At 34.5% G+C, this 16,375-nt stretch overlaps 1 protein-coding gene across 1 annotated transcript in view; it reads left to right on the top strand.

The window, feature by feature from the left end:
- The window catches only part of LOC117172192 (LIM/homeobox protein Lhx9-like), a 147,336-nt gene that overhangs the window by 91,106 nt on the left and 39,855 nt on the right, over positions 1-16,375 (top strand). Inside the window, exons 2-3 of the mRNA XM_033360037.1 lie at positions 16-504; positions 5,875-6,083. Coding sequence (XP_033215928.1) covers positions 166-504; positions 5,875-6,083 — 548 coding nt within the window. The 5' untranslated portion in view covers positions 16-165. The remainder of the gene's footprint in view (positions 1-15; positions 505-5,874; positions 6,084-16,375) is intronic.

The following is a 16,375-nucleotide window of genomic DNA, read 5'->3' as shown; positions in this document are numbered from 1 at the left end:
GATTTTTTGTTTCAGAAAAAGTTGCAAAAACGGTGGAAGGGGGGGCCCGCGACTCAGTCGGGGCAGTAGAAGCCTACAAGTCCGTTTTCTTCAAAACCAGTCAGCGGTGGGCTCTCGAGGCTCACCCGATCATCAGGCAAGCTGGCGAGCGCTTTAGCTGCTGGTATGAACCCCTACACCCACCACCCGTCTCTTTCGGGGAGTCCTCATCACGCTCCTGGTGGGCCTCACCATGGATACTCAACGGGTGGAGGTGGCGGAGGCAATGGCACTACCACTACACCGGACCCAAGTCCTCATTCACCCCCTTATGGTAACCAACCTGACTCTGGTGCCCCATACACGTCCTTGCAGAGTGGTCAGGGCATGGGCAGCAATGGACACCATCATGGGCCTGGAAACATGATGGGGGATCAGCCTCATCATCAGGGTCATTCACACCCTCACTTGTCTGGACATCTGCCCTACCCTCCAGTGAATCACAACAACAATTGCACCTTGAAAGTAAGTCATAAATATTTTGATCAGAAAACTATAGAAGTTGACCCTGGAAATCAGAAAAAATGTGGAGTAGATTTTCTTTTTCCTGTTTGCAATTCTAGGGTAACTGTAGTCGAGCAATGAATCGATTCCGCGGGACCCTATAAGGTTACGTAAACATTTTGTATCTCATTAGCATTAGCTGTGCTGACATATGCCGTTTAAACGTTCGACTGATCGTAACTCTTTGCTAGCAATTTGCATTCATGTAAATTACATTTCCAAATGGATACACAGGGAAACAGTGTTTCGTTAAATATCCCGCTTGCTACAAACGGCATTTAATTCTGCTCTCGACGAAAAACACAATTCCATTCACACCAGCTTGACAATAATATCTCCAATATTAGAATGCTTATTCTATTTGTTCTAGCTTTCTAGAAAGAGATTTTCCATTCTATTAGAAACCTCTCTGATTTGATAAATTTTTTATTTTTAAAATGGAAATAACATTTTTCACTCGTGGATAAATCGTGTGATGTGCTTGCTTTCTATAACGTACACACTCGTCGCGCGAGAATGACCGTGAGAGAAAGTCCCAACCGGAAGTGTTGGCAAGTTGAATAGTTCATGGATAGGTGTTCATTCGGTATTGCGGCGAACAGATAATTTGAAAATTATGCTGCTATTGATGCTTTTAACTCGCACATGTTTCATTGCGGTTAGGTCTATTGTTTTCATAAACTCTGGTCTCCTAATTTGTGGGTTTATAGTCCACAAAAAGTTTGTATTCGAAACAGACATGCTTATTACCACATAGAAATCTCTTTTATTTAAACGTCTTTCATTTCAAAGAACATCTTTCATGCATAAGAAGCTACTATGTAAAACACTATTCTCAAAATAGTAAACGAAAAATAAACTTTGGCCACATGAATATTCTCCAAATCCTACTTTTTCTAGTACCTATGTTACCGAAAATTCATTTGAATGAAAAATGATTTTTCTGTATTAATATTTGCCCTGATTTTTATTTCCCTAAATTTCTCTTTGCCATCATTTCTGTTTGTAATAATTTTCATGTCGCCTAATTTCTATATTCACGAACTAGTTATTTTTCACATTTTCTTTGATCAAGGAATTTTTCCTGAAAACATCTCACTAAAGTATTACTAAAGACAATTGAGTAAAGTTTAAAAATTTTGGATAGCTTCACAGATGTCACTTAAATTGAACTAAAAAGGATAAAAATCAAAAGTAGAGTTCAATATCTTGTTGCTAAGGATTTAAAAAATCACTTCAAACCTTGTCCCGCAATTTTTTGCCTGGTCACGCGGTATCGCTATTTGAGGACAAAACTCAAAAGTAATTATTTACAATACTTATGATGCGGGCTAAAATTGTAAATTTTTTTCACATTTTTTTCAATATTTTCATTTGTCACAAATACATTTCTTGATCCTTTAGTTTAATATTTTCATGCTCTCTTGGGTCGCCATTAATTGATAAAACTTTAGTCGATTTGGAAATCTTCTTGTTTTAAAAATCTCATTATCTAAAAGGTTTTACTTTTTGACAATCACTCTTATTTTTATTATTTCGAACTACAATTTTTCCTAATATTAATTTTCCAGATTTGAGATATTTTAAGTTTTTCCAATCACCATTTACCCTCATTTGTATTTTTCCGAATTTATGTTTGGTATAATCTTAATTTTTCCGAATTACTGGTTGCCGTAATCGTTGTTTTACTGCATTAATATTTATCCTCAATTTAATTCTTCCATATTATTTTTTTTCGATGAATTTTTTTTATGAATGACCGTTTGCGATATTCTTTCTTTTCCTGAATTTCCATTTTTTAAATTACTATACAGCATATTCGTAATTCTGTCGGATTAAGATTTGCGATAATTTGGAATGGTAATCTAGATAAGCGAAAATTATGACACATGTAAATTCGGAAATATAAAAATGATGTCTATTCGGTAAATAACATTTAGAGCAAACGTGGAATTTCGGAAAAATTAAGATTAAGTATAAAGTAATTCAGGAAAATGAAAATCACGGTTAATAGTAGTCTGGAAAAATTTAAATGAAGGCAAGTGGTCATTCATGAAAACAGAAATTCGGTGATATAAAAAAGATAAAGAATGGAAATTATGGAAAATGGTTATTTGAAGAAGTAAAAGTTGTGTAAATTGTATTTCGGTAAAGGCTGTTATCCGGAATGATTAAGCGTATGAAAAATATTTGTCTGCTATCCCCGAATTTTGAGATGATTAGACAGTTCATTTGCTAAAATGAAAATTATGACAAATGACAAGTTGGAATATAAACCAGATGCTTAATGATAATGTAGAATAATAAAAATTAGGGCAAAAAAAATTGGGAGGACTTTTAAATTTCTCCAGGACATCCGCGAGTCAGTCAACTGACAATGGGTAAAAAAAATGTCACTAAAATAAACATTAGGTAGAGTAGAATTTATATCATATTCTCTTGGGCCTTAATTATCCCCTATTTATCAAATCTCCCTTTCCATCCATAATTTCCCTATCCTTAAAGACCTTTTAAATCACCGCACGTGTGTATCCCCTTCTCAAATTGATACCTCAGTTCCTATTCTTGATGCAGCAGAGGACTCGAATCTCGAGGAGCCTAGAAAATCGGCGTAGAATCGAAAGAAGAAGTTCTGCTGGTTTGGTGGAGGGTTCAGAGAGCGCAAAAAGGAGGAGAGCAAAGGGGACCGGTTGACGGAATCGGGGAAGAAGGGGGATAGGTAAAATCTACCTCTACAGTCTACCTCGGGACAAGGGTTCCTAGCCAGAATTCACTGTGAATTATCCTGCCACGACTACGTGACCCTCACTTAGCTCACCATTGACAAACGTAACAATATGGGCATTTACCGTGGAGAAATATAATTGAATAGGGGTGGCGAGGTGGGGACGGGGTCTCGTCCTCTCCCCTCTTTATCGTTTCCCATTCCACAGACTCTCCCTCCCCCCTTCAGCGTTAGTTAAGTCCTTTCTAGGCTCGCCTTTTTATTCCCCTCACCGACAGTCGACCGGTACCTGATCGTTGGGACCGAGGGGCATTCGGGGGGCCCAAAGCTCTCGAGAGTCAGGCAAGCCAGTTGGGTCTTGACTCCCATCGGCGAAGGTTCGTCCGCCGGAATTACCGGTTTTCCTTCTTCTTTCTCGAGTTCTGTTTATTGCTCTTTTGTCAAGCTTCGCAGAAGAGGAACCTTTTCTTGGTGTAGTGGAATTTACGAAAAGAATTCTAAACTTCCTGCTGCCGAGTGCTTCCCTTCGAGTTTACGCAGGATCATGATATTCTTTTTAAATTGTGCTGGTGCAGAAGATACCGGTGATTTGGCGCTCTAAAGTCTAAATTAACTCGACCCTGACTTCTAAGTGAAGTGCTCGAAAGACGTGAACGGTCCGCGTTTCGGCTCGAGTGCACCGACCTTGAGAGCTTAAGACTGGAATAATAACGGGTCTGAGATCTCAGGATCAACAAGTGGACTAGCAAGAATATTTATCAGCTTTTTTTCTTCTTTGATAATGTAAGATCCCAGCTCTAAATCTGAATCTGGGATTATCAGGATTTGTGAAGTGTTAAAAAATGAAATAGAAAAAAATATCGTCGTGGGTTGTGCTAAGTGTTGAGGTGCGGATCTCGGGACCGCGAGAGTGAAGCTAACCTTAACCGGAATTTCAAGAGTGATATCCAGGAGAAAAGTGAATCCAGCGCTACTTTCGTAAGGCCGTGTAATTCTTACTTGCGTGTGTACTTACGCTGCGGAACGAAAATGGAGCTTCACGCTCATCACTACAGCGCTATCACGTCTCGCATGCATCAAATGAAGTGCTTCCCCGGCGACAGGATTGTAAGGATCCCATTAGTGCTACGATTAAACTTAGATTACCTAATGGTTTCAATTAAGTGCCTCTATCTTTTCTTAACTCCTCGTTCTCTCGCTGGACTTGAGTAGCTGAGAAGTGTCTTTTTTAATCCGATGATACTTCCTTGAACTCAGATAATTGTCCCGGATATAAATTATGCACATGGTCATCGTACATATCTGCATTGCACATGTCTCCAACAAACATGTTTCCAACTCCACGATTAATCTTCTACATTTGCCTCTGAAAGATCTTCAATCTCACTTTTTTATCATCCATCAACTCTAGCAGCTTTTTAGACGTCAATTAGTTTAAAAGACATTTATGCCCGCAAAAAAACGATTCTATTGACGTTTTGCTGCGTCTTCGCGACTTTGTGATTAACGCTAGACGTTAAGTGTTTGTCGTAAACAAGAAATTGATTTGCACAAATAATGAAATTTGTCTTCCGTTGATGAATACACGTTTCTCAGATTCCTTGAAAGATTCTTGAGCACGTGTGGGAACTGGAAACTTCCCGTTTGAAAGTAATAAAGATTGTTGAGGCGCTTAAGAAAAAGTGACTGCCGGCTGCAAGGAATTAGTCGCCTTTAGTACTGGTTACAGATTTTATTAGGCTGTACAAGTTATTACTAAAGTTTTATTGCTTCAAATTATTACTCGACTTTTTTTGTTTGCCTATTTCTAGCTTGTAACTTACTTCTCTGGCTACTTCTGTCATTTCTATTTACTGCTTCAATTTACTTCTACTTTTTTTTCAAATTATTCTAGATTTTTTTTGTTCATATTTAATAAATGGAGAATGAACGAAACGTGAAAAAGATACGCACTGATCCGGGTCGCGGAACCTCGGCCCCGTTTCACGGACACACCTTAATCTCCTACAAATAAATGACGGGATAGTGGTATCACTTTAATAGAGAGTATACTTCTTCTAGTCTGAAACAAAGTACAAAGTCGACCAACTCACTGAATCTCTAAAATGAAAAAGAAGTATGGGATAAGAAAGAAATTAGCGTTCGTAATACAAGTTTCACTCCTGGGAACTAAGGGGGAACTTTCTTTATATTTTTCTGTTTATAATAAGTTTCATTCTTGTCCTTAAAATTAGCTTCCATTTCATTACATGTTACTTTGCTTCATTTCATTGCACTTCGATCTTTATTTTTTCAAGGTCATACTTTATTCTGACTCAAGTGACTGTATTTCCCTCATTTTTCATTATTCTGTAACAATTTTTCGTAGAAATATTATTCAAAATATCTATCACCAGTTGTCTGATTTCAGTTAAGTTCCCTTTTGTTTGTTGACTCAAGTGTCTCTTCTGAAAAATGTTCTATTTTTGAGTATTAAAAAAATGTTCCTGCCAGTCTTATTGCAATGATTAAGGGGCATGATTTAGCCCATTTAAGGCTCGGAATAGTACATCTCATTATCGTAGATTGTTAAGCAAAGCATTGAAGTCTCTTTGGTATGATTGCAGCATGAAGGAGGACCTGGTGGACCAACAGGCAATCTACAATGTGCTGGATGCGGTGGCAGAATCAATGAAAGGTGGTTCTTGCAGGCTCTGGATCGCTACTGGCACAATGCTTGTCTCAAATGTACGTCATGTGGATCCCTCTTGGCGGACATTGGTCCCACCTGTTACGCCAAAAATCAAATGATTCTCTGCAAAAACGACTACACAAGGTAAGATCATCAATCCTAATTTACTCTCGTCGCCCAGTTCAGAACGTGGCTCGTTCGAGGCGGGAATTTTAATAAGGCAACAACAGGAAAGGAAATAATAAGTGTTCCTGAAAGTAGTTTAAAAATGAGAAGAATTCGAGAAATAAATAAAAGTTTAATTTTCTCGGAACGGCCAATATTTTCGAATGTCTAATTTCCGAGGTCGAAGTCTCTTGTGTGTCGAACCGCCGTGAAGTAGGTAGGTACCTAATCGACGGGGACCGTTCCAAATTTAGAGGATTCGAGGTCAGAGCGCAATTTAATGAGAAACAGACGCTGAACTTAGTTAGACCGTTCGCCCGGAATAGATCGACGTGGCTTATAACCGAACGTAGTTGTGGAAGTAGATGTAACATCAGACGTTTCTATCTTCGAAAATGTCCCATTAGACTCTCTAATTAATTCAAACCCTTTACTCCCTCACTCCCTTATTTTATTTATTTTTCCCAACGTATCTTCACAATCATGACTTATCACTAGCATTCTCAAGTCTGTCCTGAGCTTGAGCCAAAAATCTTAATTACTTTCAAATTCAGATATATCCCTTCCGAGAATTGTGTTTTCATCCGAAGCGGCACTCTCTCGGGTTTATTCCCCATCGCCGTAATATGCAAGAACCAGCACAGGCTCAGAGTTTCACATTCATTAATTAAGAAAAAGAATTTATACAAATATGAATCAATAACATTTATCCTCGTCGGAAGTAACTCTGATTCAAGAGAAACTGACTCGAATTGTGTTGATGTAGAAGGTGTGGGAGAAGTAGATAGAAGTTGGAAGCAGGGGCTTCGTTTCTTTTGGATTCAAGGAATGTTTCAATCAGTTTGATTGAAGGGCTGAGCTACGGCAAGAGGGTAAACTCGATTTACAGCTGTGTAGGGTGACTTGGGGGTGTGGGAGTGGGTGCTGCGGTGGACCGGGAGTATGAGGATGCGGGGTACAATCACCGGGATGCGTCCAATCACCCCCCACCAGCTTTCGTTTCGGCTGCACGACGATGCCAGCGGAAAGGTTTTGAGGCGAGAGGAGAGAAAGCAAGCGCGAGCCAATCATCGCATGGCTTTCCACTGAAGCACGCCGACGGGACGACGACGAAGTCGCGCGGTCCTGGTTTGGCCTAGATGTGCAATCAGACCAACCTCCCCACTGCCCCCCGCCTCACCAACCTTCCACCGCATCCTCTAACTCTATCTCATCCCCAAACCACCCTCAACCACTCCGCAACCACCCCCTACCCCTCCTGGCCGAATACCAAATTCTAGCAATTTGGTAGGTGGGTACTTTGTTGAATCAACATGATTGGGCTTGACGAAACCCAGCAGGGTGCGTCAACGTACAGTAGTCCCTCACTCCTTGTCTTCCCGACTTTATTTATTTCTCCGTTATCTCACAAGTGAACGCTTTAGTGCAATCTATGTGGATTCTTGATCATGTTGGATATTGGATAGAAGATACATAATCTGGTGGATGGTTACTTAATAGATGAAAAAGTATCCTAATCATCAAGTTTCAGGATCGTTGAGCCGTTTAAGGATCACAATAGACTATTTCTCTTTATTAAAGTATTTGCTAGCACCTTAACTGAATTTCTCTTCCATGTTATCGACCAACATCAAAAGGAAAGAATGGTAGTCTCGCTTAGGAAAGGTCAAAACCAACTGATCAATTTGCCTCTGGCATTCTTTCCGAATTGCGACTGAAAACCTATTTTCACAAGCAAATTACCTTGAATTTTTTTTCAAAGGTTGTGTTTTCAATTCCGAAGAAATACAAACACAAAGAACTCGATCAATAAAAAACAGCCTGCCACTATCCCCTCTATATTATCACTAAAACCGTAATTATAGTAATCATTTTAATATTACAGAAGCTCGGTAGTGTCCACCTGTTCTTTTTTTCTCTCTGAAACATTTCATTAAAAAGAATTGGAAACCTAATAAAATATATTTTTTTCTGATTGTTAATAAGATTTGTGTATCAGGAAAAAGATAGTAGAAAATAGGGTAACTAGTGGAAATCAATACCGCCATAATTTCTTATCGCGGAATCCAGGAGGGCAAGGAAAGCCGGTGAATTTTCAGGTGTTGGTTAGCCCTCTGTCACGTACGTCAAGCTAGGCGGCGGGCTTGGGGTGGAGCTCGGGAACGGGAAGGTTGAAGGGCGAGAGTGGAAACGGGGTGAGGGTGGCGGCGATTGCGATAAGGGGTTCATTAGAGGCAGTTTATTACTGCCTTTGAAGTCCCTCGCGTGTTGCCGTTAAGTCGCTCGATATCTCGTAATATCTCCCTCTAATCTCGCGAGGAGAAGTTAATTGCTACCTCCACCCTTACCTTCATTTTTACCACCCACATCCCCCCCCCCCATTCCTTGACATTTCTTTCGTTGCATACAAATAATTTTACTCTGATTCTGATACTTTTCACATTCGTTGTTATGGTCTCTAGGAGTCTAGGTCCTAGTTACCTATAAAAATAAAACCGGGTTCAGCCCAGCTCAAATCTGATTCAAATCTTAACTCATACATTACTGAAAAAGTACTCTTGAATCGGACGTTCCTGTGGTATTGAATTCCGCATTATTCATGCAGTAGTTTATGTCAATAGTCCCATAAATTTTGATTTGAGTGATATCAATTCGAGTATTTGAATAAAAAATGCAGTAATATAGATTAAAAGATTGACGATTATATGAAGCTGAGGCATATAAAGTTAGGAAAAATAAAGATTTATTGGAATAAAATTTTTTATTTAAAATCTTAACATACTTTCGAATTAAAGGAGTTTTTTTCATTTATAGAGAATATTATTTCCGCCAAACAAAGATACATTCGATTTGATAGTATCTACTGTTGATGCAATGAATGGCGCTTTCGAATACGATCCATGGCATATATTATCAGATTTGCAGCATCTATGATAGAACGAAGAAAAATACATTTTGAGTCAACTGTATATTCTATTATCAGATTAAGACATGTATTGATTTATAAGGTAAAAGTTTTTTATAGGAAGAATCAGTATTAAACCTTTTCAATTTATAAAATATTTTTTATGATTCATGACCGTATGCAAATCGGTTAAATGAATATATTTTGAAATTTTCCAAAAAAATTTGAACACCTTCAAATTCAGTTGCAAATCGTACAAAAAACACTGAAACACATTTCCAGCTAATACGATACGTGTATTAAAATTTGTTTTTAAGTTTGAACTTGGCAATTTTTCAGGGGACGACTGAAAAATAAAAAATTCAGAAACTTATAAAATTCCCGAAATATAAAAATTCCGAATGGAAAAATTCCTGAATAATACAATTTACGACAGTTTATAATATGACCGTATTTGAAAATTCCTAAAGAACGAAATTCCAGACAGAAAATTTCCGAATTATAAAATATCTGAACTAAGAAATTCCCGAATTGAAAAAATTGCAAAACATATATTTTTTTTAATATTATTTATTTGAAATAGAATAAACAAACATTTTTATCAGCGAAAGTTTTCTTAATATTTAAAAACTTCTAAAATAATGTTTTGAATTGAAAATAATAATCGAATTGGTAATTTAAAGAAAAATTACAAATAAAGTTCGAGATAACTCAGTGCTGAATTGAATCATGCAAATTTTGTATTGAAAAATGTTATTTTGTTCGGAGAAAATTTATGGTGAAATTTCTTTTTTCGCTCGAGGCCGACGTATTCTTAAACTTATTTCTTCATACAATTTTCATACCTTCATTGTTATTTTAAATTCCAACAATAATTTTTTAATATTTTAAACATGAATCAAAAATGTATTCGATAAATATATTTAATTATTGTGTTTTAAATAAATAAATTATATTTATTTTTAAAAAGGCAATATTTTGATTAGGCAATTTCTTAATTCGAAAATTTTCTGTCTGGAATTTTATTATTCGGGAATTTTACAATTCGGTAATATTATAAACTGTTAGGAATTTTATTATTCGGAATTTTTATGTTTCGGCAATTTTGTAATTTCTGGAATTTTCCAATTAAATTTTCCAATTCGGAAATTTACAGTGTCGACAATTTTACATTTCGGAATTTTGCAGTCTTCTCATTTATCAGTATAAATTAAATTATTAAAAATATATACGAACAAAATAAAAACAATTAAAAAAATTTAATTATTATGGTAATATTATTTATTTGGTATTAAACGAAATAATATTATAAATTAATAGATAACAATATAAAATATTAATAATTACGTAAGGATTATTTAAAAATGATAAACAATGTTTATTTTATTAACTGTAAACTCTAAGCATAATAATCTGAATATTAATCGATTTGACCAAACAATTCTAGATCCGTTCAAAATTTGAGGGTTTCCAGATTGTAACTGTTTCAATCCGAATGTCTTGATAAGAATTGAAATTAATATATCATTTATTCCGATTATTTTATTTTTAAATGAAAGTTTTCATGATTTATCAATAATATATTATTAATTCAGAGTTTCAGTTATTCCTTTATGTTATTTTTTATATTAAATTTAATAAATAAATTGATTAATATGTTATTTCTATTAATTTTTTCAGCTGTTAAAAAATGTAAACGTGTGATTAACTATTTTCAAATTAATAATAAATCCATGATAATATAGTCATAATTAAAGGTTTGTCTTGAATTTTAAACATTGTGAGTCTAAATTATTTAATTTGTATCCCATTTAATTTGAAATTTCTTAATGTAGAAAAAGAATAAGTATTTAATATTTAGCAATAGTTCACTGTTCATTTAAGAAGGGTAATTCAAAATGATTTAAAAACCTGAAATTATTTTAACAAAATTTAAACGAAGTGTGTTCACATTTTTTTTAGAACTTTAAATATATTTTAAAATTAATCAAAATTTTCCTACAATTTTTGAAAATCCAGAAAATTAAATAAAATCCTTAAAATCTTCCATGTTGTTCATGGATTCATGAAATTTTTTGTTTGAAATGTGCAAAAATCTGAATTTTATTTAAAATTCGGCTGTAAGTATTTTGCAAATTATTTCAAGTTCTAAATTTAACTCGAATTTTTTTAAAAATTCCAAATATCTCTTAATATTGCTCTAATATTTTTACAAATAATAAGTGTTATATTGTTATTTATAAATTCAATTTTAATTTTTTTTAATTTGTAGGATTTTTAAAAAGTTATAGAAAAAATTCAATTCATTTTGAAATATATTAAAAAGTTCTGACAAAAAATTCAAAAATTGTTTTGAATTTGAAAAAATTTAAAACCACTTCTAGATTTTTCAAGATTTTGAAATAAAATTTTAAAGCTTCTGAAGGTTGCCTAGACTATTTGAAATTAAAATAATTTAACTTCTAATTTAAGAACTGTTAAGTTACAAAAATTATTTTTCAATTTTTAATCTTTCTGCCTCAAAATTACATAAAATAATTTAATTTTGAAAGTTTTTAAAGTTCATTGGTTAATTCTTTAATTTAGACTATTGAAAATGTTAACGTGGATTTATATTTTTGGAACTTAATCTGAATCTTTGAACTCTACAATTTATAAGAGTTCTAAATTTTGCAGTTTATTTGTATTTTACTTAAAACTGTTCAATTTAAAATTGTTAGTACCTTCTAGTTTATACGTGTAAGTTATTGAGCATTCGAATACATCATTTTTTGAATTGAAAACTTTTAAACTTCAATTTTAAAAGTTTGGAATTCAAGGGTTCCACTTTGAATGCTATAATTTGTTGTTTATTGTTTATTACTTGGAATGGAAAAATGTTTCGAATAGAGTCTGATTTTTCAAATTTCATTGGTCTATGACATCTTCAGTTCAGGCTAATCATTTTTTTGATAGTGTAATAATATTTTATTTAAATTCACAAAATAAGAAACAATAGCATATGCTTATGAAATTATAGTATACACAGTTGAAGGGAATATTTCATGGATTCAGAAGTCTTTCTTTCTCAGTGTAAATCCACGTATTCAGTCAAACGCTATACTCTCAACCCTGATTTAACCCGGAAATTCTTTGGTAGGGGGATTTAAAAAATGGTTTACACCATTTATAATGGTCCCAACAAGAGAGAAAGATACGGTGAACTGCAACGGGAGTCTACTGTATTATTTATTATTTATTATTTACTTGGATTGTAGTTAATTTGAAATTACAATCGACATCGAAGGACGAGTTGGACTGATCCGATAAAAAGCGAGGAGCAAAAAGTAGGCACGTAGTGTCGATCGAAGGACGAGGCAGTGAAAGGGAAAAACGAGCGGGCTGTCGTATTGGAAGCCCTTTTCAAGTCGGTGAATTATAGATGAGTCTGTCTGTCGTGGAAGCAAATTTGTCCTGGCGCCCCGTACTACTTTGACGCAAGGCTCTCGATGCGCAAAAGTGCGCCCAGGTAGATCCGGATCCTGGCTAATCCCAGAAAAAGCCATACGACAACACACGACAACAGTCCAGGCTTGCCAATTACTCCGGGGGTTCCTTTTGTTTTTGCTTTGTTGCAATTATTGCCCGGACGTTCTTTGTTTTCGCTAATTGAAAAATTCTCGCGATGGCACACCGCAACCCAAACTTTATCGAAGCCCCTGTATATTTATCAAAGACAGGAGGCGGCAAATGGATCGACGCACCGGGCAAAAGAGAATCGCTCGTTGCGAATTGAAATCTCATTGATTCGGTCTCCCGTTACCACCAAATATAGTATTCTAATTATCTTTTTTTTTTTATATATATCTGAACTCTTTAGGTCTTAGGAAACGATTAAACTCTACCGAGGAACGTAAACAGAGTGCCGACCTTATGATTTGGTTGGAAAGCGCGTGTCGTAAATAAGCGTCGATAAATTCGAAACGCAATATGAGCGCGAGACAACTTAATCCACAGCCAAATAAAATCGTAGCCTGACAAATCTGGGCTCTCAGAATGAATTATGGCTTCGTTTGATGTTGTATGTCCGCTCAACCCCATATAAATAATCCAAAGGAATTTTCTAGTTTATGTATTTTTTTAAACCTAAATTTTTGGAATATATCTTCATGAAATTTCTCCGTTGCAGACCACTTTTTTCAATTAATTAAGTTATTAAGGCAAAGTAAATAAAGTTCGTTAAAACACTGGTACTATATTTGGTTATTCATATCAGAATAAATTGAAATCCTAAACAGTAATCACCGAATCCGTAAAAACTGGTCTTTCAAACGCGGCTCTTTACATCACTTTTGCATAGAGTTTTTACGACTGAAAGCACAAAATTCTTTCTCCTCCCGTTTCATTTTTTTTTTTTTAAGAACTTTTCTTCACTTTTCTCCATTTTATCTTCCTCTCTCTGCAGGCCGTTTGTGAGGAGGCTTCTATGAATTTTAATTCAAAAGTACTCGAAAAAAGAAGCAGTAAGAGGGAGGTGGGGAAGTGGTCATATTTTTTCAAGCGAGCCGCTTCGCTCGCGGACATCGCGTCGGGAAATAAAGAAAATAAACTTTGTCATCGGTTCGATGGACGAGACTGGCTTTATACGCGCATTTGCCTTGTACAAATTTCACGCAGGTGTATATTTACCACCTACGTACGACTTAAGCTCTCTCGTCATTTTTTGACTTTATCTTCTTTATTGATTTTCCGGCAAGATTGAAAATAAACCGATTTTCTTCTATTGAGATTTCTCGCGTAGAAAGTAAACTATCAGCGTGTGCACCTGACCGGGAAATCGAGAAAGCCGGGAAATGAGTGGGAATTTTGTTCGTCGGGAAAAAGACCAGAATGTGATTCAGGGCCCAGAACTTCTTTCTTTAATGTATTAATATGCAAACAATAAATGATTTTATGTATTTTATTTCTCTAATTTTTGAGTTGGAATAGAGGATTTGGGAAAAAATCATGGTTCTCAATTGGAATAGGAAATTTTACAAACGAATAATTTTGTCTTAGAACAGGTAAATTTTGACATGGGATAAGAAATTATGAAAAATAACTTTAATTATGATTTATAAGAAGAAAACTTTAAAAAGAATCCCTCATCCAAGTCAGAAATCGTCTGATTTTAAACATTTGTGCTAAATCAGAATTTTTTATACAAATTTTCCAGAATTTGAAACAAACCCTCTTCCAAGTCTTGAACAAAGGAACTTACTATATTTCTTCATTAGAATAGAAAATTTGGTAAATTCTGACTTGAACAGCAAATTTTGTAAATTAATTTAATTTTCACTTGGTATAGAATATTTTCTAAAGAAAATATTATTCTAATTTTGGCTAGGGAAAAAATAAATTAAATATAAATTAATCCTGCGAAGAATGATCAGTTTTACTTTTTTAGAACATAAAAATTCGCAAAGAATTGTAATTTTCTCTTGGAACAAGTAATTTTTGACATGGAGTGTAATATTTTAAAAAAACTTTAAAAACGTTTTTTTTATATAAAAAAATGTACGATAATTTAAAATATCCCTCTTCCAATTATTTCTAAAAAAAAATTAAAATTAGGAATCCGGGCGGAAAAAATATTTTAATTTAGAGGAATTTCTTAAAGAATTATTATTTTCAAAAATTTCCCGTTAAAATTTTTATAAATAATGTGGATTTTGATTTATAAAAATAAAATTTACAAAAATAATTCGTGTTTTCAAGTCAACAGTAATCACAATTTAAAACTTCCCATTTCTAAGTTTTAGAAGAAGGTAGTATATATCTGAATTGTAATAAAAATCTTTGTAGATAAATATAATTCTGACTTGGAACAGGGATTTTTGTATATGAACTTAATTGAGATTTGGTATGTATACCAAAGATGCCGTGCAGAATTATAATTTCAACTTTGGAACAGGTTTATTTCGTCAAGAATTATAATTTTGTCTCTGAACAGATAATTTTTTACATGGAACGGGAAACTTTTGAAAATAATTTTAATTCTGATTTACAAAAATAATCCTTATTCCAAGCCATAAATCTTCAGATTTGAAAAATTGCTTGTTCCAAGTCATAGAATTGGTTTGAATTAAAACATTCTTCTTTTTACAAATAAAAAATTTGCCAGCATTTGAAACTTCCTTATTCCAAATTTTAGAAAAAGGGATTTTATATGTTTCTGAACAATATTAAAAAACAATGTTATAGATCAATATAATTCTGACTTGAAACATGGGATCTCGTTAAAAATTTTAATTTAGACTTTAAGGTAAGTAATTTCCATTAAGAATTACAATTTAGAGTTTAAGACGGGGAATTTTCGTAAAGAGTTATAATTTTCACTTTGTACACAGAATTTTTGTAAAGAATTATTATTTGACTTCCAACAGAAAATTTTCAATATGAAACTAGAATTTTGTAAAATAATTTTAATTTTATTTAATTTTTTCACAAAATCCCCTGTTACAAATCAGAAATCTTTGAAGTCTTCTAAACTGATAAGAAATCGCTTGAAATCTTAAAATACTGTTTGAAATCATTCAAATCTTTTGAACTCTTAAATTGACCTGGAAAAAACCGGGAATTTCAAATCATATATCATTAATACATAAATATCTAATACCTAAAATAATAAAATAAAAGATAAATAATCGTTGGACACGATAATTTTCCTTGTCACGGTTTAGAGTACGACAAGCTTTAAAATTCGCAACGAGGTGACTTGCTGGTGGCATGAGGGGTTGAATTGGAAGGAAGGGGTGCAGGGACACGACTATAATAATAATCCTATTTCGCGGCTGCAAGCGGCATAGTAACTAACCTCGCAATTCGAAATTGCAAGACGAAGGGAAAGCTCGATGTTCTCGCGAGAGAGGAGAGGGTTGGGGGGGAGGGTAAAGGGGTCGGGGGTAAAAGGGTCAGAGGTCGTTCCGTTGGGGGCTTGTGCCATGTACTCAACCTAATAACCGCGATCAGCCGTCGCTTATGTGTACCTAATATATTAAATTATAGCGGCGTGCCTCGAATGACAAAATGCCCGCCATTCAAACAGAAGTCAGGTAGCTTCGATCTTTAACCGATCTTATGCTACATATTTATTTATGCACTTGTCCTTTCCAATTTGTCATCCCAAACTTTATTATTTGAGACGAAGGTAAAAGAAGCTTCAGGCATAATTTTCTGGTGCTGAAAGCGACTTACGGAAAAATCGGCTCAATGAAAACCGGATTCAGACAAAAAACGGAGTTGCTGACGGTCAAGGGATTCTGAAAAATCGGTGAATTTGCGATAATGTGAAGTTGATGTTGAGGGGTCATATACAAATTAAGTGAGGCGTTTTTCTGAAATTGTT

Source organism: Belonocnema kinseyi, chromosome 1, assembly GCF_010883055.1.
Source record: "Belonocnema kinseyi isolate 2016_QV_RU_SX_M_011 chromosome 1, B_treatae_v1, whole genome shotgun sequence".
Classification (NCBI taxonomy): Eukaryota; Metazoa; Arthropoda; class Insecta; order Hymenoptera; family Cynipidae; genus Belonocnema; species Belonocnema kinseyi.
The sequence above is the reverse complement of the archived record's forward strand: the minus strand, read 5'-3'. Positions and strand labels throughout refer to the sequence as shown.